The sequence below is a fragment of the Petaurus breviceps genome, unplaced genomic scaffold (genome assembly GCF_028583685.1).
Source record: "Petaurus breviceps papuanus isolate PSGF00001 unplaced genomic scaffold, PetGlider_PUasm1.0 90633, whole genome shotgun sequence".
Lineage (NCBI taxonomy): Eukaryota > Metazoa > Chordata > Mammalia > Diprotodontia > Petauridae > Petaurus > Petaurus breviceps.
The window spans coordinates 474,494-500,842 of record NW_027187293.1 but is presented as its reverse complement, the minus strand read 5'-3'; the positions used below and the strand labels follow the sequence as shown (position 1 = coordinate 500,842).

The following is a 26,349-nucleotide window of genomic DNA, read 5'->3' as shown; positions in this document are numbered from 1 at the left end:
AAAGCTTAAAACAGCACTAAGATTCTGGGATACCCTACACATGTAAAAACTTAAAGTAACTTCTTGAAAGCATTATAATTCTCAAAAGGAGTACAGAACAACCTTGTGTAAAAACTCCAAATTTTAAGTAGACCCATATGGAATGAAGGCTGATGCAATTACCTGCAACATAAGCTCACAGTCATCTCTTCCAACAAAAATCATTTCCCGTGGCAGCCTGTGGCGGGTGCCTCCACTGCTCACCAAAAACCAGGATGTTAAGCTCATTTTCTGCTCAGCTTCTAAGTCTCTGGCAAGGCTACGTCATCCTGCAGAGAGAGGCAAAGAAAAACACATTCAGATATTTTTAGCTGTAGTCCCTACTCAAAAACACTGTGAGTAGACATATAACAATTCAAATAAGTAGTACTCAGTAGCATGTATGCTTCTTTAATTAGATTATGTCCAGAGAAAATGAAACAAGTTACTAAATTAATATTAATCAAATAAACCAAAAGATTTTTTGAGAAACTCAATTCAGAAATAAGGCATTAAAAACAAATAGGTAGGCAACTAATAAATACTTGACACAGGACAAGTTTTTTGTATACGTCATAGCAATTCATTGTTGTCACACGAATTAATGCCAAGACAATATTGGTGTCATGTAGGCATCACGAAATTCCACTGGATAAATGGAATGCAATCATTTTATTCATAATTGGCTACAGAGGAAACAAGAAAAAAGTGACATCTGAAACAATTAAAACAAAAACAAATAAAATTCTACTTGCTTACTGAAGGGTTGGTGAGTGCAACAATGGCACCTAGTCTTCTCACAGATCCTCAATACATTTTCCATGAAAATATTATTCTATTTGAATTTGCAAAATAAAAAAAATATTGTGAAATGGCAAATAAAACAAGATACCATTCTACAGAGCAAAGCAAAAAAAAAAAAAACTAAACAATATCAGTCATTATTTACATATGACAAAGAATTGGTTTAACCCAAACAATAGGTTACTAAATTTAAGAAAATAACAAATAAGCTAATCTATTATCTTAATTCTCTAAAACAAAACTTATTACTGACAACCTATGTGAAATTTTAAGTCTTTCATTCAACAAATTCCTTACTGCAGCTGCTCGATAGTTTTCCATCTGTCTTTTCTGTCATATTGAACTGTTAGCAAATCCCCAATCCATTTGATATGCATAACCCAGGGATATTAGTGGAGAATCATGACAAATTTTACATGAGAAAAAAGTCATGTTCCAAGAAAAAAATTTTTAACCTTTGATTATACTGAGTGAATTTGGAAGGCTTGCTATAACTGCATAGGGAGAAGGAGTTTCTATATTGTCAACTCCTTTTATGTATCATCATCACAGGTGCTGAATCAACCAAAACAATGGGGAAAAAAAAAACCTAAAACATGTTACCTCATTATTCATAGCTAAATGCAAGCAATGACTGCATCTGACAATGTAGAAAACATTTTGTGCTGATAGTCCCTCATTCATCTACCATAAGGAGACAGATGTTTCATTATTTGATCTCTGGGGCCATCATTTTCTTTTTAGGGATCTTTTCATTTATGCTATTGTAGTCACTGTAATGGAGATTTTTAAACTTCTGTTTATTTCACTCTGCACCATCCCATACAACTCTTCCCAGGTTTTCCAACATAGCTTATCATCTCTATTTACTGTACAATAATATTCTATTACATTCATATACCTTAGTTTTTTGAGGCAACCCTTAATCTATAGGTACCAATTTTGTTTCTAGATGTTTACTACTTCAAAGAGTGATATTCTGAATATTTTCTTATATTGAACATTCCCAAGTCTTAGATAAGTTTTAAGCTACTAAAACTTTTAAGTTCTAGCTTAAAACTAAAAGCTTTAGTAGTTTTAAAACTATAATAGCTCTAAACTGCACTGAAATTTTTGATACACTTCATAAACTGGACCATTATTTTTGTCTCTTGACTTCCTCAGGATATATGTCCCAAGATGGGATCTCTGGGTCAAACTACATGACAATTTAGTCACTTTTCTTGCATAATTCCAAAGTGTCTTCCATCACAACTAGATCAACTCAAGAGCTCCTCCAATAATGTATTAGCATACATATGAATATATGTATCCCCTTGAACACTGCCTGTTTCCAGTTTTGTTGAGCCGTCACTGCCAATTTGAAGATTGAAAAGTAAAACTTCAAAATGCATTTATTTATATTTATTCTCTATATGTATTCTGTATATATTCATTTGTACTTCCAGTTAAGAAGACATGAAAAATTAATAAGAAGCTCAGATCTCCCATATACACCCAAGTGAACATCCAAACAGGATTCCAGATAAGGCAAAGAAAACCAAGGAGAAATAGAAATTAGCTCCTTTATAAAGTCAAAACTATACAAAAAGATGGCCAGAAGTCATTGGAGTATGGAAGAAGGGTCACATTATGGAAGCCTATGCAAACTTTGGTACTATGTACACAAAGTTTAAGAGTGCTTATAGAAAGGGTGCTTCAGAGTAAAAAAGAAGTCTCACACAGAGGATTATGGCACAGCGAATGGGTTAGGGCCAACAAGGTTATGTCCATCCTGAATATGTACCAGGACAAGAAGAAAAGATAGGAGGCAGCCTGCAGATATGTCAGTCTGACCTCTAACCTGGGTCAGAATCTAGCATGGACTGAGTGGTCCCTGAGAGACCTAGCCTAAAGCTAAGGGGAAAACAGTAAGAATGGAAGTGAGTGGCAACTCACTTTTTCATTTGAGGACTGTGGATTCAACTCACAGACTTGGTCAGGGACCTGCAGATGAGTTACCTGGACGAAGGTGAATATGCAATAAAGTCCCTTTGATCGTACAGAGATTTCATGTACATTTCCATGTACATCTTAAATGCATGTAAATTCCTTCCTATTCCCATTTATTAATTGTCAGAGATTGCTCACTTCTGATTTTCCTAAAGTTCTATTCAGGTCCTTAACTTCTTTCTTGTTTATCTTTTGGTTAGATATGCCCAGGTCTGAAAGGAGTACAGTGAGGTCTTCCATTATTATAGTTTTACTATCATCTCTCTTATTTAACTGTTCCCTAAAGTATTTAAATGCTATTCAATTAAGAGTCTATATACTATAAGTAGTAATACAGATTCATTATCTACAGGGCCTTAAGCATAATTTAATTTCCCTATTTAATCTCTTTTCAGTTTTTTTTTTCTGAAATCATGACTGCTACCCTTGCTCTGTTGAGTTCAACAGATTTTGCTCTAATTCCTCTTTTTACTTCAAGGTGAATATTTGTGTTTCAAATGTTTCTTTTAAACAACAATGTCATATACTCTTTTGTAATCCATTTTGCTCCCCTCTTCTGTATTATGCCACATTCATGTTGAGTTATAATGATTACATGTGGACCTCTATCCATTCTGTCTTCTTGTATTTTTCCCTTTCCTCTTCCCCTTCCCTACCACTTTATAAATAAGGAGGTAAAACAGAGGAAAGTTGCCTGACACTGATGATTGATAAAAGAAACAGCTTCTTTTCCCTCTGTTGCTGCTCTTCTCTTCTTGTACCAGATTCCAAGTTTTTAACTTTCTTTCTTTCTTTTTAATTCCCTCTGAATTTATATTCCATTCTCTGACAGTTGACTTAAATACCTTTCCCACTCCCCTGATGCAGACCTTTTCTCTCTCTGTTCCCCTCCTGTGAGTTTAATGTATTTCTATACTGAAACTTTTTTGTGTGTGGCTGTAATGGCGTTCAATCTTCCTTTAAATGGTTCAGATAAATGTGAGCTTCACCAAATGTCATCTTTCCACTCTTTCCTCCGTGTTTATAATTCTCTTTACCTCACGCACCTCTATTAAGCTAATTTAGTTCTATTATGTGACAGTAAGGTTCCTTTCCCCTTCTACCTCTTTTCTTCCCTAGCACAGTCTCTGACACAACCATTTCTGTCTTTTCATAGGATCACTAAACCAGAAAGAAGAGACCCACAGGCCCTTATCATTTTTACCCTTCTCAGAAACCCTTAAAGATGTGAGAGTTCTAAGAAGCCACTTGTTTCTTATTCCTTTTTAATATATAAACAATTTATCCCCACATATTCCTAAACAGGATTGTGCTCTGAGATCCTCTTGGAAATTTCCCTGTATCTGCTGCGGTCTCCCCTAGCATGCCCTGTTCCTTCCTTCACAGTTCCTTCCCCATGTCACGCAGGGGCAATAAGCAGTAGACGTTTATTCTTTACTCCCCTTCCCTGATTTGGAGTTAGAGGAGTTTAAGTACAATTTCAAGCACCTGTTATGACCCTAGGCAAGTAACTAACCTCTATGCCTCAGTTTCCTTGTGTAAAACGAGGAAAAATGTGTAAAATACTACCACTTATCTAACAGTTGTTAAGAGGATAACAGGAGATGATATTTGTAAAGTTCTTTATAAATATTAAATACTATTTTATTATTATCATTATTATTATTTGATGATCATGATAATGCTGGAGGGAGCTATCATGTATATGGATACACAAGATTTTAAAGAAATTGCAGTTGACTTCAGTTACTTTCCCCCATGATGTCACCTGGGGCAGAGATAGGCTAGTGAAAATTAATACCTCCATCTCTAGGCCTCCAGGATCTGCCATTAAGAGGAAAGGGGAAAAGGAAAACCTGAAAGTACCATACATCTCAGGAAAGAAAAACTCAGTTAAAAACCTTGACAATAAGACATTAGCACAGTTGAGAAGATCTCTAAATGAGTCCAAACATCTCTGAATAAATATTACAGGACAAAGGAAATTAAAGCAACACCTTTTGAGGCAGAGGACCTCATGAATTTGCAAGACACTGCCAAATCAGAGCAAGATGTCCCTGAACAGTTCAAGAGAATTAAGAAGAATAAAAGCAGAATTTAGAGCCTGCAGAAATAATTAGCTGAGTAGAAAAACTTGAATCAAAGGGAGTTGATCTTTCCAAAGAGAAAAAATAAGACAAAATGATTAGGAATACAAACATATAGAAGTAAAAGACAATCTTTGAGAAGCAAAATATATGAATTGATGCAATGACATGAGCAGAACTAGAACATTGTACACAATAACAGGAATACTATAACAACGATCAACTGTGAAAGACTTAGCTCCTCTGATGTAGCAGCAAGCACCCCAGCGTCCCTAGGGTGGCTGCCAACACAGGTTCTTAGATCTGCTTTGATAAAGGAAAGCAACTCAAAATGGGTTAACAAGCTTACTTTAATCAGTCAAATATATATCATTTACCTAGTTCAGGGGAAAAAGGTCAGCACCCCGAACTTCAGAATATACAGACAGAATTATCAAGACAGAAACAGATCAAGTATACAGTTTCCAAACTGTCCAACAATCACATCCATAACCAAATCAACATCTGGGTTTTTCAACAACATCTGGGTTTTTCAAAGCCAGGGGGCTCTCAACAATGGCTTCCCAGAGTCTCATCTGATCAAATCACAGAACACTTCTCAAAGTGAGCCCCAAAACAAAGCCTCACATCAGGGCTTATATAGCCTTCTCCTGGCTCAGAGAATGTGTTATTGACTCACTGGCCAATCAAAAAGTATCTACTGAAAAACAAGCCTCCCACCCCAGGCTCCAGGTATACTTTAGCCTAGGGGCAAGGGAAGATCTTTAAATTTGCATTCCCATTACATCTGATCAAGATAATTCCAAAGGACCCATGGTGAAAAATACTATCCACCACCAGAGAAAGAACTGATGAACTGAGTATAGACTGAAGCATACTTTTTAAATTTTCTTTATTTTTGTTTTTGTCTGTGTTTTCTTTTGCAACATGGCTAATATGGAAATGTGATTTGCATGATTTCACATATATAATTGATATCATACTGCTTTGCCTTCTCAATGGATAGGAGATGGTGTAAGGGAAGGAGAGAATTCAGAACTCAAAATTTTAAAAAATGAAATGTTAAAATTTGTTTAAATGTAATTGAAAAATATTCAATGAAATAAAAATATTTTTTAAATCAGAAAAAATAGAAGAGAAGCAAAGAGTCAATAAAGAATCTATCAATAAACATTTATTAAGCAAATACTGGTATGAACCAGGTATTGTACTAAAAATTAGGAATACAAAGAAAAGTAAGGTCCAGCTTGCTACAGAAGAGTTCACATTTTTTTTTCTGAATTTATTTATTTTTAGTTTTCAACATCCACTTCCATAAGATTTTGAGTTCTAAATTTTCTCCACCTCATCCTCTCCCCCTCAAAATAGCATGCAATATGATATAGGCTCTACATATACATTCATATTAAACATATTTTCCCATTAGTCATGTTGTAAAGGAAAATTAGAAGAATGGGAGAAACCACAAGAAAGAAGAAAGAACAACAACAAAAAAAGAGCAAATAGTATGCTTTAATCTGCATTCAGACTCCATGGTTCTTTTTCTGAATGTGGACAGCATTTCCATCACAAGTCTTTTGGAGCTGTCTTAGATCCTTGCATTGCTGAGAAGAGCTAAGTCTAAAAAAAATTGGTCATCACACAATGTCATTATTACTGTGTACAGTGTTCTCCTGGTTCTGCTCACTTCACTCAGCATCAGTTCATGTAAGCCTTTCCAGGTTTTTCTGAAGTCTGCCTGCTCATCATTTCTCATGGAACAGTAGTATTCCATTACATGCATATACCATAACTTGTTTAGTCATTCCCCAATTGATGGGCTTCCCCTCATTTTCTAGTTCTTGGCCACCACAAAAAGAACTGCTATAAATATTTTTGTACATTTGGGTACTTTTCCCTTTTTTTATGATAGAAGAGCTCACATTCTAAAGGTGGAAATACCAGATACATAACTATGTACAAACAAGGCATATATAGGATACATTTGGAAATAATCAACAAAGAAAGGCACTAGAATTAAGAAGGATTGAGAAAAACTTCCTAATTTTAGCTGGGACTTGAAGGAAGCCACAGGATGAAAGAAGGAAAAAGCAAATTCCTAGCTTGAGAGTCAACCAGTAAAAATGCTCCAAACTGGAAGATGGAAGTTGGGAGTATCTTATTCTTTTTAGGACTAAAATATATTGCTCTCAAAGATAGAAGGCATAGAGACAACTTAAGGGCTAATGGATCACCTAAAAGAATATGAGAACTCAAAAAACCTAAACCCCAAAATGCAATGAAACATACAAGAAAACTGCCTCAAATTCCTGAATATAGAAAACAAAATGTAAATTTAAAAACTCCAGATTATTTCCAGAAAAAAGTCTTATGCTGTAAACTCCAAGATACACAGTAACTAATCAACAATTCTAATGATAAGCAACACATTCTAGAAGTGACCAGGTGAAAGACTTTCAAATATAAGGAATTAATTAATATGTCTACTTTCCACACACCAGAAACTGTAGAAGTGAATGGAAAGTGTTCCAAAGTACCTTAGTAGTAAGTCAGTCAACAAGCACCTAGTAAATGCCTACTAGGTGCGTTAAGGACCACCATTAAGGGAGCATAAACAGAAGACAGATCAAAATAAAGACTTAACAATGAAATACTAAATGAGTGGGCCAAAGAAAAAATCCTGGAAACAATTGTTGTTGTAGAAACAATTAATAATTGTGTGAAAGAAAATAATAATGATGAAACATACCAAAATTTCTGGGATGCAGCTAATGTGATTCCCAGGGGAAAACAATGCCTAAAAACACACATTAGCAAAATAGATAAGTAGAGGAAAACAAAGTGAAGGTGCACTTTTTAAAATTAGAAAGCTACCAAACCTAAAATAAGTATAAAAGAGGAGATAATGAAATTAAAAGTAAAAAAAAAATCCATAAATTCAAGACTATAGAAGTGATAAAGAAAATTAAAAGTTGATTCTTTAAAAAAAGCTAATATAAACAAGTTTGATAAACTTTACTAAACCTGAAAAGCAAATCAACAGAAAATAAACAAGATGAAATTGCAACAAAACCAAAAGAAACATAAAAAATTGTCAGCCACTATTTTTTTAAAAAGGAAATATAGATTGATTTACTTTTGAATTCTAGCATTCATTCAAAAAACAATTTCAATTTTGCATAAATTGTTTGCAAGAATAGGGAAAGATACCACCCTATCAAACTATGAAACAAATATAACTTTGTACCTAAACTTCTCTAGAAGATAGAGAAGTCAGAAAAAGAAAACTATAGACCAATATCTAATGAATAGGGATGCAAAATATTAAATAAAATGTTAGTAAAGAGGTTATAGAAACATTAAAATCAGTATATCATATACCATGACCATGTTGGATTTATACTAGTAATGTAAGGTTGCTTCAGTATTAGGATGTTATTATTTGATATACTTCTAAAAGCACATTAGTTATAGTAATAAGACATGGAAAAAATTTAGGGAAAAAGAACAGTCAAGGAAAGAATAAATTATTTATTTCTGTAGATATGTTGCTTTATTTAAAGAATCCCAACAATGCAAATAATAGAAATGATAAGTAAATTAGCAGGATGAAAAATTAATCTGCAAAAATAATCATCTATTCTGTACACTACCAACAAAACTCAGAAGATAGGAAAAAAGATTCCATTTAAAATTACTACAGAATGTGTAAAATATCTGGGAATCCATTTATCAAGCAACGCAGAAGTAATATTTTCCCAAAATAAAGACAGCCTCAACTAACTGGAGAGGAATTAAGTTATGAGATTCTACTATGAGATTATCTAAATTAATTTAGAAGTACAGTGCAATAGACATAGGGTAGACATTATTACCTCCACCTACTAAAATGTGCAGTTCATCCTCTTTCAGTCTCTTATGGATGCTTGCTCATGGTCATTGTTGTTTTTTTTTTTTTAATTTCTCTTGACTCTTGAGTTTTTATTTCAAAGTCCCTATACTATTAGCTCAGGTCTTTTTATCAGGAATGCTTAGAGGTTCTCTTTAAAGGTCCACTTTTCCTTATTTAGGTTAATACTCAGCTTACATGGGTAAATCTACATTTTTTTGCCTTTTGGAATATACAGTATCCTTGTCTCTACCCTCCTTTGTAGTGGTGGTTGGCAATGGTATCTGAATTCATTCTGTCTAGCAGTTTGTGGTATTTTTTCTTCACCCAGAAATCTCAAGATTTGAGGTATGAAGCTCCTGGGAATTTTCATCTTGGGGTTTCTTTCAGGCAGTGCCTAAGAGATTATTACTAATTCTACTTTATCCTATAATACTAAGATATCTGGGAAGTTTTCTTTTATGAGTTCTTGAAATACGGTATTCAAGTTTTTTTATTTATTTTTTAAATTTTGGGTCTAGCTTTAAGGTAGTACAATGGCTTTTTAAATGATCTCTTCTTGTTCTATTTTTCAAGTCAGTTGCTTTTAAAGTTATTAAATGCCTAACATTTTCTTTTGTAATTTCAGTCTTTTCACTTTGATTTAATATCTATTTATTGTATCTTGGCATTATTAACTTTGATCTGGTCCATTCTAATTTTTAAGGCATTTGTTCCTTGGACAAATTTTTGTAGGCTTGTGCCAATTTGTGAATTTCTTTCTAATGCTTCCTTCCATAGCTCTCATTTCTTTCCCATTTTTTTTTTCTAGCACTCTCATTTCATTAAAAAAAAAAATTAAACCAAAAACAACAAAAAACCTCTTGCTTCATTTCTTCCAGGAATTCTAGTCAACCTTGTGCCACAACTATGTTTTGGAGTAATTCTCTTCTGGATTTGTCTTATAAGTCTGTGTCAACATAATAGTTCACTATGGTGTAACTCTTTGTTCACTCATTCTTCCATAATCTACTTCCTGACTTCAATCTTTATGTCAGAGCTGGACTCTTCACCCTTCTGAAGAGAAAGTCTGGGCTGGTCTTGCTACTGATTTTCTTAGAAGTATTAAGTGCTATATTATTCTAGGATCTGGGGAACAGCTCAAGCTAAGAACCTCCACGCTTCTTATTTTATTTTTTGCTTTTTGGAGGGCAATTGGGATTAAGTGACTTGCCCAAGGTCACTCAGCTAGTTTTTGTGTTAAGTGTCTGAGGCCAGATTTGAACTCAGGTCCTCCTGACTCCAGGGCCGGTGCTCTATTCACTGCACCACCTAGCCGCCCCTACCTCCATGCTTTTTGATACAGGTCAAAGACTATCACTGCTCTCCTTATCTGAGCTCTGCAAGTTTTTCACATGTGTTTGAGTCTGCTCAAAAGGTTTGTGCCAGTTGAGTTCTAGTAGACTGTTGCTAGTCTCAGTCATCATTAGCTACTAGTTATAGGCTTTCCTTTGGTCTGGAACTCCTGCCCTGGTCAGTCCAGAGAAGATCATAGACTGGGCTAGTAGCCCATTCCTTTCCTGAAGTCAGAGCCATATAGTTGCTGCATGCATCTAAATTTGCTCAGTATGTATGACATAATATCACTTCTCATTCTGGAATGCTGTCCTTAGGCACTGGTGCCCTCCTCAGTCTACCTGGGATCTGAGACCTAGAACTAGGTAGGGAATAAGGGAGCTACAAACAGGGACCCTTGTCAGGCTCCTCTATACTGTTTCTGGAACACATTACATTGGCTTGGTACATAGTCCCTCTTTCCCTGCTATGGGCTAAAATAAGGACTCACTGTGATTTTTTATTAGATGGACAAATCCAATCAGAATCTCTTCTGGAGTTTTCCTAAATCAGTATGACAGTCACTGACCAGGAGCTGGGCTGAACTTTTCCTGCTACTCAGATACGTTGACGCTATACCTTTGTAGGTAACGCTAGCTTGGAATCACTGAGAATGCTTTTTTATAATATATGACATGGAGGGAAATATACAAAAAGAATGGAAATGTCCCAAATGAAATTTAAGAAGAGAATGCCAGGCTTGATAACAATAGACAGAAGGAAGTACTGTGAAATTATTATTTTGTTTCTATTTGATGTGCATAGGAAAATGAATTGTAAGCTGGAAAAGAGACAAGAAAAATGACTAACGGGGAGAGACAAGCACTTAATACAAATAAAGCCTAGATAAATTACACCCTCAGATCCTGAAAGAACGGGCAGAGGTTGAGCCACTGTCAGAGATATATGTAAGATTATGGAAAATGAGAAAGACATAAGATCAGAGAAATGAAAATGTCCTGATTTTCAAGAAATGAGGAAAAGAACAGAATCTGAAAACCTAGGTCAGTGAGCTGGACTTCTATTCCTGAGAAAATTCTACAAACAATCATTAAGAATACGGTTGGTAAATACCTAAAAAGGACAATAAGGTGATAATAAGAGCCAGCATGGCTTCATCAAGAATAGGTGATGTCAAACTAATTCCATTTCCTTTTTTAATACGATTACCAAACCAGCAGCAGAAGAGGGAAATATTACATAGTTCAATAGATTTCAGGAAATTATTTTTTGCTTTTTTGGGAGGGAGGAAGGCAGGGCAATTGGGGTTAAGTGACTTGCCCAAGGTCACAAGGCTAGTAAATGTTAAATGTCTGAGGCCAGATTTGAACTCAGGTCCTCCTGACTCCAGGGGGTGGTGCTCTATTCACTGTGCTACCTAGCTGCCCCAGGAAATTTTTTGATAAGGTACCTCATGCTATTCTTGTAAAGAAGATGGAGACATGTATAACATGATAATACAATTACATAGATTCAAAACAGGCAGCATGGCTTCTTTGAATTTGGTGACATCACAGACAAATCCATCACCTCAACCCTACTCACAGCCTTTCTAGTTTGGTAGGACCTGCTAGAACTTGTACTTTACTAGCAAAGACTTTGAGAATCCAGAGTCACCTCAATATCACAATGGAACATGGAACAGAATCTAAGAGGAGGACGTAACTTTAACATCACTTAAATGGCACGGCTCTAGCCATCCAAGCAGTCATTTCTCTTCCTAGTGTTTATAAGCATGGAGGGGGTGATAGTTGTGGGAGGTAGGGGAAAGATGATTTATGATACCCAGAATAATAAAAATAGTATCTTCCCCAAAGCTAGATTTTAACTTACAAAGCCCAAGCATATTCACTGCGCCATTGTAGGCAGCTATCAGATGTGCTTCTTTAATTTGTTCATCATCTCTTCTCACTACTGTAATCCTCACTTCTAACAAACATTTAAAAGAAAACATACAAAATTAGCGTAGTCGAGCTCCTCTTCTCTGCTGAGTAAGCAATAAAGAGTCCATATCACATAAGTAGTTCAACATAATGTGATCTTGGAAGTTACATAGTAAAGTAGATTCAGAGTGAACTGTATTTTCTCTTGAGAAAAAAGGTACAACTGAGAGTTATGTTTATGAAAGATTAAGTATGAGATAATATATAAGTATCATTCCTATCTCATAAAAGCCAAGGCTCAACTACCACAAACATTTATAATAATATAAAATATCTAAATTGTTACAAGTCTTACAAAATGGAAATAAATGTTGTATTTACATTGATTATACAAGAAATCTCCATGTACTACTAAATATGCATATAAACACAACACGCTGGAAACAAAACTGAATAATAAGACATTCATTTGGTAGGTATAGAGTGTTACATGTATAACTAACAAAAGCTATGCCTTCTTTTCTTTCTTTGAATTTAGAAAGGGAGAAACACTATGTGTTTAAGTTTCTCAAACAAGTAAAAAAAAGAGATTCATTGAAGCTTGAATGGATCTCTCCTTTTTTGTCTGAGATAAACTTCCCTGTTGTAAAAAGTTGTACCCACAAATCATTCCTATATTATACCAAAATATTTTATAGAGAAATACATTGTTTGGAATCCTTCAACTTTAATTAGATTACTACAATTCACAAAGAGCACTCAAAGTAAATTGAGGTGAGATTATTATTATTATTGTATACAAATTTTGAGCAAGAAAATAGAGGCCTCCTAATCCAACTTCCCTATTGCATAAAAAAGGAAACTAAGGCTAAGAAAGGTAAAGGAACCCTTTTGAGATCCACAGGCAGTGAGCAACAGAGCCAGAACTGAAACCCAGGGCCTCTGACTCCAAATCCAATACTTCTCCCATTATGTCTCTCTGCTGCCATCTCTGGTTACTTCATGGTTTTTGAGTCTTATTTTCATAAAAGAATTGTAAACTTCTTCCTTTGTAAGCCCCACAGTACCTAGGACTAGGCTCATGGAAAGCATCATGTATAGTGGGAAGAATACAAGATTCAAGTCTTTTGTTTGAATACTGGCTCCTAAGCTTGCTGCTGGTGGGAACGTTGACAAATGGGCTGCAGTTTCCTTATGTATCTCTGAAAAGAGGGAAGAGTTAGACTACAAGATCTCCAAAATCCCCTTGACTTCTAAATATTCCAGGAATCATTCTTTAAAAAAAAAAGTCTGCAATTCAGTTTGAGATAACATGCATCAATAAAAATGCTCAGAGTGAGTTCAAATGGTCAAAAAGTGACATATAGGATGACATTTGGCAACATGAAATATACAGAAGACCAAACTGCAAAGAAACTGGAAATTGTGACTGCCTGCGTGTACCTAACTTTTATAAGAAGCTTGAAACATCTTCCTCCTCATTTTTGATAAACTAAATTTTACTTAAAAATCAAACAGTAAAACTGCTGACAGGAAGAAAGTTCCAATTTTGCAGGTTTCATCTGTCCTTTCACAGACATACCCAGGTATAAAAAAGAAATTTCCCCTATATTTATGGGAAAGCTTATCTAGCCATTTAAAAATAAAAATTTTGTTTGTATAAAATCTCAGTATGTCTTTGATCCTCTCTCATTTCCTTTTCAGTGCCTTCTTGTGCTTCCTTCTTCCTTTACCTATAAGGAACCCAGTATTATCATGCCATCTGATAGCTACTGACAAGTCCCCCTACTGTGTTCTACAAACCTTTTCTACTCTCTTCTAGAATGCCTGATCCTCCAAGATGACCTCCAATTCTTCCTTTCTCAAATCTACCTTAGTTGAACCCCAATTCTCTTATTAGTTTTGACTAGCAAGCTGATTTGGACTAAACCACACTAAAATATGGTAGAGAGGTTCCTTAGCTTTCTCAGTATTTGGGCCCTGCTGGAGAATAATTTTGTAAAAAGTAGCTCTTCTTTCCTTAAAGTTTTAGCATACATTTACTTTTCTATGCATGGTCAACTTTGAGTAGGGAAAAGGAACTCATGTTGTCCCAGACCAGTAGGATTAAGGAATATAAACTTTCCTTTTTCCTCTTCCTTTTCTGACTCTAACGTCCTACAGGAGAGAATCAGTTCCTGGTCTTTCCTGCCTCTGCCACAGCTTCCAATCTGGACCCTGAGACCTAGATTTCCCTTCAATAACAATAAGCAACTTCTAACTCATTGTCCCATCATAAGCAAAAATTATAAACATAGGTAACCCAAAGAACAACAGATGTATGTTACACAGGATAAGCATATAGTATAAACTCATGCAAAAGATATAATCTAAAGACATGCATGAATAAAGAATAGGGAATTGAGTAAGTAGTGAGAATGAGAAGTTAGGAAACTAAAAAGCATTTATTATGCACGTACTATGTATGTGTCATGCACCATACTTAGTGCTGGGTATATAAAGGAAGACATAAACAAAACCATTATTGAAGGAGATCAAATTCTAATGGGACAGACAACATGCAAATAATTAAGCACAAGCAAGATACATAGAGTAGCTAGTGGGTCATCTCATAGAAGGTGGTAACATAGAAGAGATATTCCCAAAGCACCAAAACACTTGCTACTAACATATAATTCCTTATTTATGTTGAAAACGTCCACAAGATTCAAAGTACAACACTATTAAATGTCATTTTATCCAAATCTAAAAGGAAGAAATGGTATACTTACCAAAAATAATAATTATTTTATTCCCACCCTCCGTAGTGGAAAGAACTGAAACTCTGCACAGTCGATAAATAAATAAATAAAAGCAAGTCCACAGCTGTGCTTTGTTTGGATTCATACCAAGATACTTGTTCCAAACTTATATGAGTTGGAAAAAAAAATTCTGGCTGTTTATGTTCATGCTTATTTTGAAATTAGTCTTCTAAAATGTATAATATTATTTTTGTAATTTTATTTTTATTATGAAACTTGACAAACTTCAATAAACATCAACTTTTCCATTTATCAAGAAAAGAAAAAGAGAATTTTATATGGAACTGGAATCTCTTATTATGCACAGCTTGTTTTTGAAGAATATACTAAGATGTTAGAAGAATTGACCAGACCTATCTACACTGAACTAAGCTGTGTGGAAATAACCACTTTCTCTACCCAAACTCAAGCAACAATGTGGCCATATAAAAGTCCATCTTTGAAGCTAGTCTACCTACTGAATATCTGCTTTGACAAGAGGCAGTCCATCTAGGATTGTAGCTGCACTGAATTTAGTTTATTTCCCACTCTGTTGTAGACCCAAGCACCAAAAAAAAATCATATACAGATTGGACAGCACAGAGGCAAGGAGGTCTCAAAGATTCTTACATATTAGTCTTCTTACCAACTTAAAACTAACTATAGTAATGCTTTTTCAGAAGTACATGAGATCTTAACCCATGACCTTGACCTTTTCAATCACTGGGTGCTATGAGGTCAGATTTACTGTTCTGATGAGTTTGGGAGTCTTATTAGTGGCTTTGAGATTTTTTTTTTAAATGAATTCTGTTTTCACTAAAGAATAAGTCTCCCCAGTACTGTTCAAGATGACTGATGGTTTTTGTACCTCAAAGAAATCACTTTAAGGAGGAGAGAGGGGTGAGGGAAGAGGTGGAGAGAGAGAGCGAGACCTCGCCAGAACTAAAAAGCACACTGACAGTGTTTTTGGTGAGATGTCAATAAGTTGTTTGTTTGGCTTTTATTAAAGAATTAAGTATTTATTCAGATCATAAATAAACATAAATAATTTCACAGGTTTTTTTTTTATATCTATGCCTTTGAGTAATCTGTAGGGTACTTACTCAAACAATTATCTGTTTCTATACTATTTTTAAGACCCACAGGTCTTGGGGCAGCTAGGTGGTACAGTGAATACAGCACCAGCCCTGGAGTAAGGAGGACCTGAGTTCAAATCTAGCCTCAGATACTTAACACAAAACCAGCCATATGACCTTGGGCAAGTCATTTAATCCCAATTGCCCTACAAAAACAAAAACAGAAAAAAAGAACCACAGGTCTGGATTACATGTTTACAATGATTGAGTAAAGAAGCATCTAAGGAGATGGATACAGAATACACAGCAGGTTTTTTGACTCCAAGTACAATGGACTTTCTATTACACAATAACCTAGGTTTAAATGCTAGATCCATCTCTCTAAACATATTTCCTCATCTGTAATACTTGGATGATAATACTTAGAACTATATAACTCATGATTATTATAAGGACTCCTTTAAAACTAAACTAAATGGATTCCCAGAACCTAGTGGCACTAAGTAGATACTTAATAAATATTTTCTGCATAGGAATGACAAAATTCTTTCCATGATTCTGTATGGCTTTAAGTCACTGAATACCATAGATTTTGAAGAAATAGGCCATAGCTCACCCAAAGAGAGAACAACAGGGTAGCTGTGAGTATGCATACATTTATGTGGGACTTTAAGCTTTACCAAATACTTTACACAGATCATCTCATTTGAACTTCACAACAACTCTGTGAGGTAAGTGTTATTATTCTTGCCATTTTACAGTAGAGGGAACTGAAGCACATAGCATTTAAGGGCTTTGTCCAGGGTCACACATTTATTATGTGTCTGAGGAAGAATTCTTACTGACTCTTAAGTTCAGTGCTCTATCTACTATCACATGCCAAATTGCATAGGAGAACAATAGGATGAGAGATATATTACCAGAAAATAAAGTAGGCTCATCATGTAGCAAAAGTACAAGAGAGCCAGTGAAAGTCTAAAGCACAAGAGAGACAGTGAATAGATTATTTGCTCCAGGTTTTTTTCATGCAAAGTTAAGACACCTAAAAGGAAGGATCCAAATATGCTTGACAGGTACACTGCAGAAGATTTACATGAGTACACAGATAAAAAACTATATTCACAGAATGAGTAGATGAACTGTGATCTACACTACTAGAAGAAGTAACCAGGTTGAGGAGATCACAGATCTATATTAATGCATGCTATCATCACCTTGGTAAAATATAGTCCTTGATGAAAGGAACTGGGCAAGGACTGTCATTTTTTACATCTCTACTCCCTAGCACAATGCCTGGCATACACTAGGTACTTAATAAATGCTTGTTACTGATAACTAGATAAGTCCATACAAGTTACAATAATTTACAATTTCCATTAATAATAGCTAGGACCTGATTAGTGCAAATAATACCATGAACTAGTAGAATTATTCAAATTTCTACTATTTGAAATTATATGTAAAATAATTGGTTCAACCTGAAAACATGCAATAAAATTTTCTTAAGTTTTAAACATATTTTCATTAACATAACAGCAAGGGAGGAGAAAAATGCATTCCATGTTTGCTTTGACAGTACATACATGAAGAAAAATATCTGGTAAAGTAAGAGTACTTACAGAAAGCAAATTAAAATAGTACAATTTTTAAAATTAATTAATAGCATACCTAAAGATAAGCCTATAGTGGTTACATGAAACATTATTATTGTTTAAAATATTTTAGCAGCATTGACTGAACTGTCCTTTCTTCAAATCTTTATACATAATCTGGCTGTTTTAGAAAGCTTTATCCTCATCTTGATGAATTTGCATGCTCCCATTCTCACACAATAAGCCAAGTGTAGTTCAATGAACTAGGGCTTTATCTAAAAATCAGTAAAATTTTAAAACAAGATATTGTTTTTTCCTTGAAATATTTTTTTAACTGCTGAATTAAAAAAAAAAAAACAACCCAAAACTAGTTTTCAAAAATAGGTTTAGTTACCTATGCTTCTAATTTGACTGTCAAAGATTTTGAAGGAATTGATGGCTATAGCTTTTCCAAGGGTAACCAATATCTTAAAAAACTGCTAAGATTGCACTGGTCTTAATTTAAAATTCCCTTCTACATTACAATCCAGGCAAACCTTACTTTAAATCCAGGTGGAGTTTTTTCTTTCTTAGTATTGTAAATTCTAGAAGGCAACCTTTTCCAGACAAAGCCTTTTGCATTTACATTACAAATTTGTTGATCTATATATCTACTTTCTTTGATTATTTTCTTCAAAACATCAGGATATTTAGCTTCCACATACTCCTAATCTTCATTTACCTCTTCTCCATAATCGTAACATTACGTAAATAAATTCAATTTTTAAAGTGATCAAACCAACTAACACCTGCAGTAAACTTTCACTATCCACTTCATTTCCAGTTTTTTTTTTTTAAACTGCCTTAAACAAACATGAAGCTTTTGTCTGAATGGCTATTCTATTAAGCATAAACACATTTTAATTATAATTTTTTTTCAATTATAATTTTTTCAATCCATGTGGCTAAAGAGTCTCCCTTTTCTATCACTGTAACATTTTTGTTCATTTACAAATCACAAGAAACTGATGTAACTATGCTTTTTTCTTTTATTTCGCTTCAGTGTTGATAATATTCTGTACCCATAATTCAGGGCTGTCACAATCTCATCCTATTTTAGAGTTAGTATGACCACTTTCATGTCATTCAATTACATCAAATTTTTTTTCTAATGTAATAAAAGTGTCTTCTTTTTCTCACGGTCAGTGTTTCTATGTGAAGTTTTCCTCCTTTTTTCTGTTTTGTAATATTTTTTAAAAGTGACATTAATGGGGCAGCTAGGTGGCGCAGTGAGTAAGAGCGGTGGCCCCAGAGTCAGGAGGACCCAAGATTGGTTCTGGCCTCAGATACTTAACACCCACACAAAATAACTGGGCAAATTACTTAACCCCAATTGTTTAAAAAAAATGACATTAAAAAAATAATACACTTGTTATTTAATATAGTATGTAGCAGTACATCATATCCATACAACAATAGGCAAGTTCAGACAGATGACACAAAGGAAGGTTAAAACCCTTGACTAGCTTGCATGCTATCAAATTAACTGAATTGTGGCTCATATTAATCCAACTTGGTATCACTTAAAATTTAAATAATCAAGTTTCCATTATTCAAACTAACAATTAATTTTAATGTAGGTATAATAGTATTCCATGACTAGAAACCAAATCATTTAACTCCAAAGATAGTATTCTTTTTTTTTTAAGCAATTGGGGTTAAGTAACTTGCTCAAGGTTACACGTCCAGTTATTTTGTGTGGGTGTTAAGTATCTCAGGCCGGAATCGATGGAATCGATCCCAGGTTTCCCGACGCTGGGGCTGGCACTCTTACTCACTGAACCACCTGGCTGCCCCAATAGTATTCTTTCAAACTTATGATAATTATTAGGGATCTTAAAATATTTGGGATTTGAAGATGCCTGATTCTAATCTCAGCTCTATCAAATACTTTAGGCCAGTCATCTGCCCTCTTCTTGGGCTATGTCTTTATCTGTAATATTAGGGGCCTGAATGAGATGGTTAATAAGGTCACTTCCAACTCTAACTCTGTGATCCCATTATCATTTTGAAAGGCAATTGTGTTTGTATAGAGCATTTGTGAAAGGTAAAAAATAATACACTGAACCTGTCCTGAATCCAGAAAATTACCTTGGAAGTTTCCCCATTGATTAGATTTCCAGTGATAAGTTGGTTTATCATATACTTCTTTCTCCTAAAGTAGAGAAAAAGAATTCTACTTAATTGAGAGCTCTAGTTACAGGACAGCTGGAAGGCACAGTGAATAGTGTTGGACCTGAGTCATCTTCCTGCCAGAATCTGGTCTCAGATCATTACTAGCCATGTAACCCTGGACAAGTTACTTATTCCTGTTTGCCTCAGTTTACTCATCTGTAAAATGAGCTGGAGAAGGAAATGGCAATCTACTGTAGTTTCTTTGCCAAGAAACACCAAACAAGGTCACAGAGTCAGACACTATAGAAAAAAAAATACTAAACAACAAAATAACAAAAAAAGTTATGATTGGGTTCCATTTAGTTAAGATTTTATTATAGTAGGAATCCTCTGGTCAGAAAAACCCACATTTGAAAACAAATATAAAAACACATTTCAGAGAGGATTCTGGGAAGATGGTAGAATAGGTCAGAAAATTCCCAAGCTCTCTAGATCTTCCCCCACAAAAGAGTGAAAATATCACCCTAGGGTAAAGGAAGTGTGGGTGGAGATAAATAAGAACAGGGGCATAACCAGGGCCCTCTGGGACAATTGGAGAAGAGTAAACACCTCCAGGCTAGGTTACCATTTAGTGGCAAGCCTCTTAAACAAAAGCGGCAAGCCCTGGGGTTAGTTGGTTCACCTAGGCTCCAGCCACCTGAACTTTTACACACACACACCCCAGAGTGAGAAGAGTGGGCTGTATGAGCCTAGGAAGATCAAGGGAACCTCTGCTGACCTGGAACGCCAAACTCAGCTGTGCTGCAAAGAGGAAAAGCAGGGGTGAGAAGGAACCAAAACACACCTGGTGAGTGCAGAAGCAGTGGGGCTGAAATTCCCTGGCGGTGGCCATTTACAGGAGGCTGGAGATTTGGTTTTAATTTCAGGCTAGAGGGGAGAACTAAAGATCTGCAGCAAGAGGCACCATTTCCCATACCCCAGGGCTAGAGGTGACTACAAATAACTAAGCTATCACCTCCCCCCAAAAAAACTGCACAGGCAAAGGAAAAAGAATCCAACTATAGAAAACTATTATGGGAATAGAGATGACCAGGGTTCATCTTCAGAGCAAGAAGCTAAACCCCCAAACAATGATGTTAAATGGTCACCTTCCCAAAAAGAATTTATAGAAGATGTCAAAAAAGACTTTAAAAATCAAATGACAGAAATAGAGGAAAAACTGAAAAAGAAGGATATGAAAGGAAGGTCAACCAACTAGAAAAGGAGATCCAGAATCTTAAGGAAGAAAATGACACCTTGAAAATTAGAATTGGGCAAAGTGAAGCCAGTGAAATTATAATAGATCAAGAAATTATTAAACAAAACACGAATAATAAAAAATAGAAGAGAAAGTGAAACATAAGAAAAATAAGATTTGGAGAATACATCAAGAAGAGAAAACAAAAATAATTGGAATAACTGAAAGTTACGATCAAAAAAAGACGCGATACAATAATACAAGAAATAATTTTAAAAAATTGTCCTGAAGCATTAGAACAAGGGCGGGGAGTAGAAACAGAAAAAAAAATCCATCAATCTCTGATGGGGTGGTTGGGATCTATATTTGTAACATCAATTTGTAACATCAGTCTGTACAACTAACTTTTTTTGTAAAACCAGTTTGTAAAATCACTTCCCCCCTCCCCAGACTCAGAGCATTAACTCTACCCATCAACAACTCATGAATTGTTTATCTCAGCTTGGAGCAATAACAAGCGACACCTATGAATCCTTCACAAAAGTATCTATAAACATTCCAGCTTAGGCAACTATTATCTCCCCCTTGTATAGTGTCCTGCTGCCCCCACGAATCCTTTAATACCCTATATCTCTAGGTTAACTCCTTAGTAATTATCTGAGTCTTTGTTAGCCTTTGTTCCCAGACATCAATCTTGTCACACGTGACACTGATAGGTGGCAGACTGGGCACTTCTCCATCAGCCCTTGACTGCCAGCTGACTTAGTAACATTTCAAGCCTAAAACCACACCTCCAGGTAGCGCCCCCTTGGGCTATTTCCCAGTGAATTATGGGCAATATGCCTGCACAGTTGACATTAAAAGTGCATGTTCCTTTAAACACTGGCCCCACCTTAACTCCTCCCTAATCCCACCCTCTTCTCACCTGGTCAGCATAACTGACATCCAAGGAATAGCCTTAACTCTTTAAAAGCTATGCCTGTGTCTTCTTTAAGCTTGCAGGTCCCCTAAGGATGCTTGCCTGCTTTAAAGCATACAATAAACTTTTACAACTCTGACTCCAAGTTGGCTTGGGCTGAATTCTTTCCAGACTGAATAGAAGGCATTCTGGTTTTAGATTAAGATCAGAGTTCCTGCTGAACCTATTGTCATCCCTCATCATCACCACTTAAAAGAGATCCTCTGAGGAAAACTCATAGGAATATCATAGTCAAATTCTGAAATCCCCAGTTCAAGGAAAAACTATTAAAAGCATCAAGATTAAAACAATTTAAATATGATGGTGCCACAATTAGAATCATACAAGACCTAACAGAAGAAACACAACACAACATATCAAAGAGCAAAAGAACTGGGGCTCTGGCCAAAAATATCATACCCTGCAAAGTTAACTATTAACTTGAATGAAAAAAAGGACACTTGATAAACTCTCAGATTTTCAAGAATTTGTTTAAAAAAAAAAACCTGAACTTAATAGACAAATCAACATACAAGAACCAATATAAATATATGATACATTACAAAGACTGATCATAAGGGATCCTTTTTTAGGGGGAGAGGACAAGGTAGGAATCTTTAGAGGGGAGGGTGAGAGGATAGGTAAATAGGGGTATGGAAGGTTGTTTAGATTTATGGGAATGGTAGGATAGGGGAGAGATCCTTGGAGGGGCATAGGCAAGTCATAGGAGGGCAAAGTAGTGGGTAAAAATAAAGTAGAGAAGGCAGAAGGGATAGGAAACAAGAGATATGCATATACATAAAAACCAAGATCAGGAGTGGAATAGGTTTGGAAATATATATGTCTATATATGTATGTATATGTGTATGTATATATCTACAGCTATGGAGAAACATATAAATTTTATTGTAGCCCTCTGGGGGGGTAGGAGAGGGTATGTATATATTTATAACCCTAGAGAAACATCAAAACATTATTGTGGTCTTCTGGAGGGGCTTGGGTGAGGGGAAAAAAGAACAAAGTAAAAAAGTCCACATCAGAGAACAAAAGAAAACTCACAAGGAAGCCAAAAAAAAGATGGACAATTCAATATGAGAATTATTTATCATACAGGCTTTCTTGAAATGAAAATTTATTGTTATATATTTTGAATCCTCTCTTATGTTCTGCTATGCACATAACATACTTTTTATTTCTTTCTAACTTTGTATTTAAGTTCCAATATTTAAGTCTATGATATGTTTTTGTTTCTTTTTTCTATTCTCTGTGTTCTGGTGTTTGAGTCTAAAATAAAATTTTGGGGAAAAAATACATTCCAAAGACAAATAAAAGAGTTTTGGATTATCTACTATTTCAAGTTAATCTTAATACTAGACCTGACTATTATTTGTTAATAAACATATGAACAGAAAGCAGCATCTATAAGAAAGTAAACATACATGATAGTCATCAACTTCCCTTCAATCTATAAAACCCTGCTCTTTATAAGTCATCATGGTGATCGTGAATTTGTTTTAAGTATTTGAAACTTATTTCACAATAAGTTCTCTAAGATTTTCCATGGTATAATCAACAAGTCAACAAGCATCTATTAAGCACCTACAATGTGCCAAACACTGAAAATACAAAGGAAAATCATTCCCTGTCCTAAAGGAGCTCACAGCCTAATAATGGAGATAACATCTAACAACTGTGTGCAGACACGATAAACACAGGGTAGATGAGAAATAATCTGGGAGGAAAAGCACGAACATTTAAGATAACCAAGAACAGTTAGTTTCTTACAGGAAGTTCAGTAATGATGTTCTCATTGCTTTAATTCACAGAGTTCGGAATCACAGAATTTCAGAGTTGGAGGAAGCCTTGTCCAGAACTTCTCCAAAAGCCTATTAAAACATACCCCACATATGGTCATTCACACTTAACTCGAAGCCCTCCAATTAAGGACAAATGATCACCTCCTGAAATAGTCCACTCCACTTTTGAAAAGTTCAACTTTGAAAAAATTCTCCCTGACATATTTAAATTTAAATCTTTATAACGTATATGTGTGCATCCCTCTGGGATCAAACAGAACATGTCTATTTCTTCTCCTATATAACATCTATTCAAATACTTTAAGACAGCTATCATGTGACTTCTGAATCTTCTCCTCCCAGAGCTCAATGTCTCTATTTTTTTTCAATCTATCCTTAAGTATTATGTACTCAAGGCCTACATACCATCTTAGTGTATTACTCTTCAGTTTATCAAAGTCCTTAAACTGTGCCACCCAGAACTACTCATAATATTCCAAATGTGTCCTTACTAGGACAGAGTCTAGATTCTAGAAGGACGATCACTTCCTTTTTCTTGGAAGTAAACTCTCTCTTAAAGTCAAAGATCTCAAGAGGTTTTTTTGGCTGTCACATGACAGTGGTGATGCACATTGAGTCTGCAATTCTTCAAAACCTCCGAATCTTTTTCAAACTGCCATCTGACCATGCATTTCCCTCTTCTGCATTTAGGAAACTGATTTTTTATACCTATGTAAGACTTCACATTTTGAATTTCCTTTTAACTTCAGACCAGTACTTTAACCTGTTAAGATCTTTTTGTATTGTAAGTTTGTCATTGTGTTAACTATCCATTCTCTGTTTTCCTCAAATCTGATAATCATAATCTATGGCTTTATCACTACTTTAAAAAAAAAAAGCCAAAAAAAAAAATCACAAGGGCAAGTATAAACCCCTAGGACTACTGGAGACATCCTGTCAAGCTGACACTAGATCACTAACAACTATTTTGAGTTCAGCCATTTAACCAGCTCTGAATTTATCTAATTTTACCGTGTTTCCCCGATTAATAAGTGTCTTATTATTTTTTTGGAAAGAAAAACACCAGAGGGCTTATTATCAGGGGAGGGCTTATGTTGTCCTGCCTCAGCTCTCCTCCTCGGCACTGCTCTCAATGGCGCCAGCAAGCAAATCACTGGGGAAGAACAGGATGACCGCTCACTGCTGCAGCTCTGATTGGATGCAGCTGGGAGCACGGCATGCGTTTCAGGGAAGGGGGGGGGGGCCACGGGACGGTGCATACAGAGGGTACCGTAATGTAGTGTTTAGCGCAGGGAATCACCTTCACTACAGTAGCAATCTCAATAGGGCTTATTTTCGGGGGAGGGCTTATTTTAGAGGAATCTTACACAGTAAGGGGAGGGCTTATTTTCGGGATAGGTCTTATTATCGGGGAAACACAGTATTACGACCTAGTCCACATATCTCCATCTTTTCCACAAGAACTGTATGAAAATCTAGACAAACTATACTTAGAACAATCCTCTGATATGACAATTTAGAAGTTTTTTTTTTTTAAGTAAATAAATTTAGTCTGGCATGATCTATCCTTTATATAACCATCTTTTTATAATCATGTCTTTGTTGACCTATTTTATAATCTTCCCAGGAATTGGAATGTCAAGCTCACAGGCCTATAAGTTAAAGACTATGTTCTTTTTCTGAAAATTGGGACAAATACCCTTCTTCAATCCTGTAGCACCTTTGTGGTTTTCCATGATCTTTCAAGTGAGGTACTGAAAATAGTGACTTAGAAATCACATATAATTCTTTCAGTACAGAAGGATAGGTTCATCAGATCAGGTGATTTGAATTAATTCATCAAAGGCAACAAGGTACTGCCTCAATATTCAATTACTTATTTTGGCTATCCACTCCCTTTAAGCCATGTTTTGTTCTTTAATTTCCAGTGCAAAAGCTAATCTCCTTTGTAGTAAAAAAAGAAAAGATGGAAAAGAAAGTATTATTTGTCCCTTAAAAAAATTATTAACAATGTCTTTACTGGTCCTTCAGCAATCTTAAGGCATTTCAGGTTAACAGATATTCTCAAAAATTAACTATCGCTTAAAGGCCTCATTTCTTTATTTTTGTTGTAGTCTTTGTTTTTTCTGAATTACTTTATTTCTTTTTAGTTTTCAACATTCATTTCCACAAGATTTTGAGTTACAAATTTTCTCTCCCTCTCTCCCTTAACCCCTACCCCAAGACAGCAAGCCTACTGAATACCCCTTCCCCCAATCTGTTCTCTCTTATATCCTCCCCCATCCACCCCCAATTTTCTTGTACGGCTAGATGGATTTCTATAACCCATTACCTGTTCCCAGTTGCATGTAAAAAATAATTTTTTTAAACATTTGTTTTTAAAACTGAATTCCAGATTCTTTCCCCTCTTCCCTACTCACCCACCCCCACGGGGAAGATAAGCAATTCGATATACGTTGTATATGTGTAGTTACACAAAACATTCCCATAGTAGTTATACTGTGAAAGACTAACTATATTTCCCTCTGTCCTATCCCACCTCCCACTTATTCAATTTTCTCCTTTGACCCTATCCCTTTTCAAAAGTGTTTGCTTCTAACTACCCTCTTCCCCTATGTGATAGTAATGGCAATTAAAGATTCCCCTGTATTAGCTTGGTTTTCAAATTGATTGTGTTAAAACCCAGAG

The 26,349-nt window shown here is 35.3% G+C and overlaps 1 protein-coding gene across 6 annotated transcripts in view; it reads right to left on the bottom strand.

The window, feature by feature from the left end:
* The window catches only part of CEP170 (centrosomal protein 170), a 153,922-nt gene extending 139,040 nt beyond the window's left edge, over window positions 1-14,882 (bottom strand). For 4 of the 6 annotated variants that reach the window (XM_069064468.1, XM_069064470.1, XM_069064471.1 and 1 more), the window contains exons 1-2: window positions 14,819-14,882; window positions 163-308 (exon numbers count right to left, since the gene is read on the bottom strand). In XM_069064468.1, the coding sequence (XP_068920569.1) occupies window positions 163-267 (105 nt within the window). In that variant the 5' untranslated portion in view covers window positions 268-308; window positions 14,819-14,882. Of the gene's footprint in view, window positions 1-162; window positions 309-777; window positions 867-14,818 lie in introns of those variants that run through there. The other 2 variants (XM_069064473.1, XM_069064469.1) reach the window with 2 other exon arrangements.
* Window positions 14,883-26,349: the final 11,467 nt, after the last annotated feature.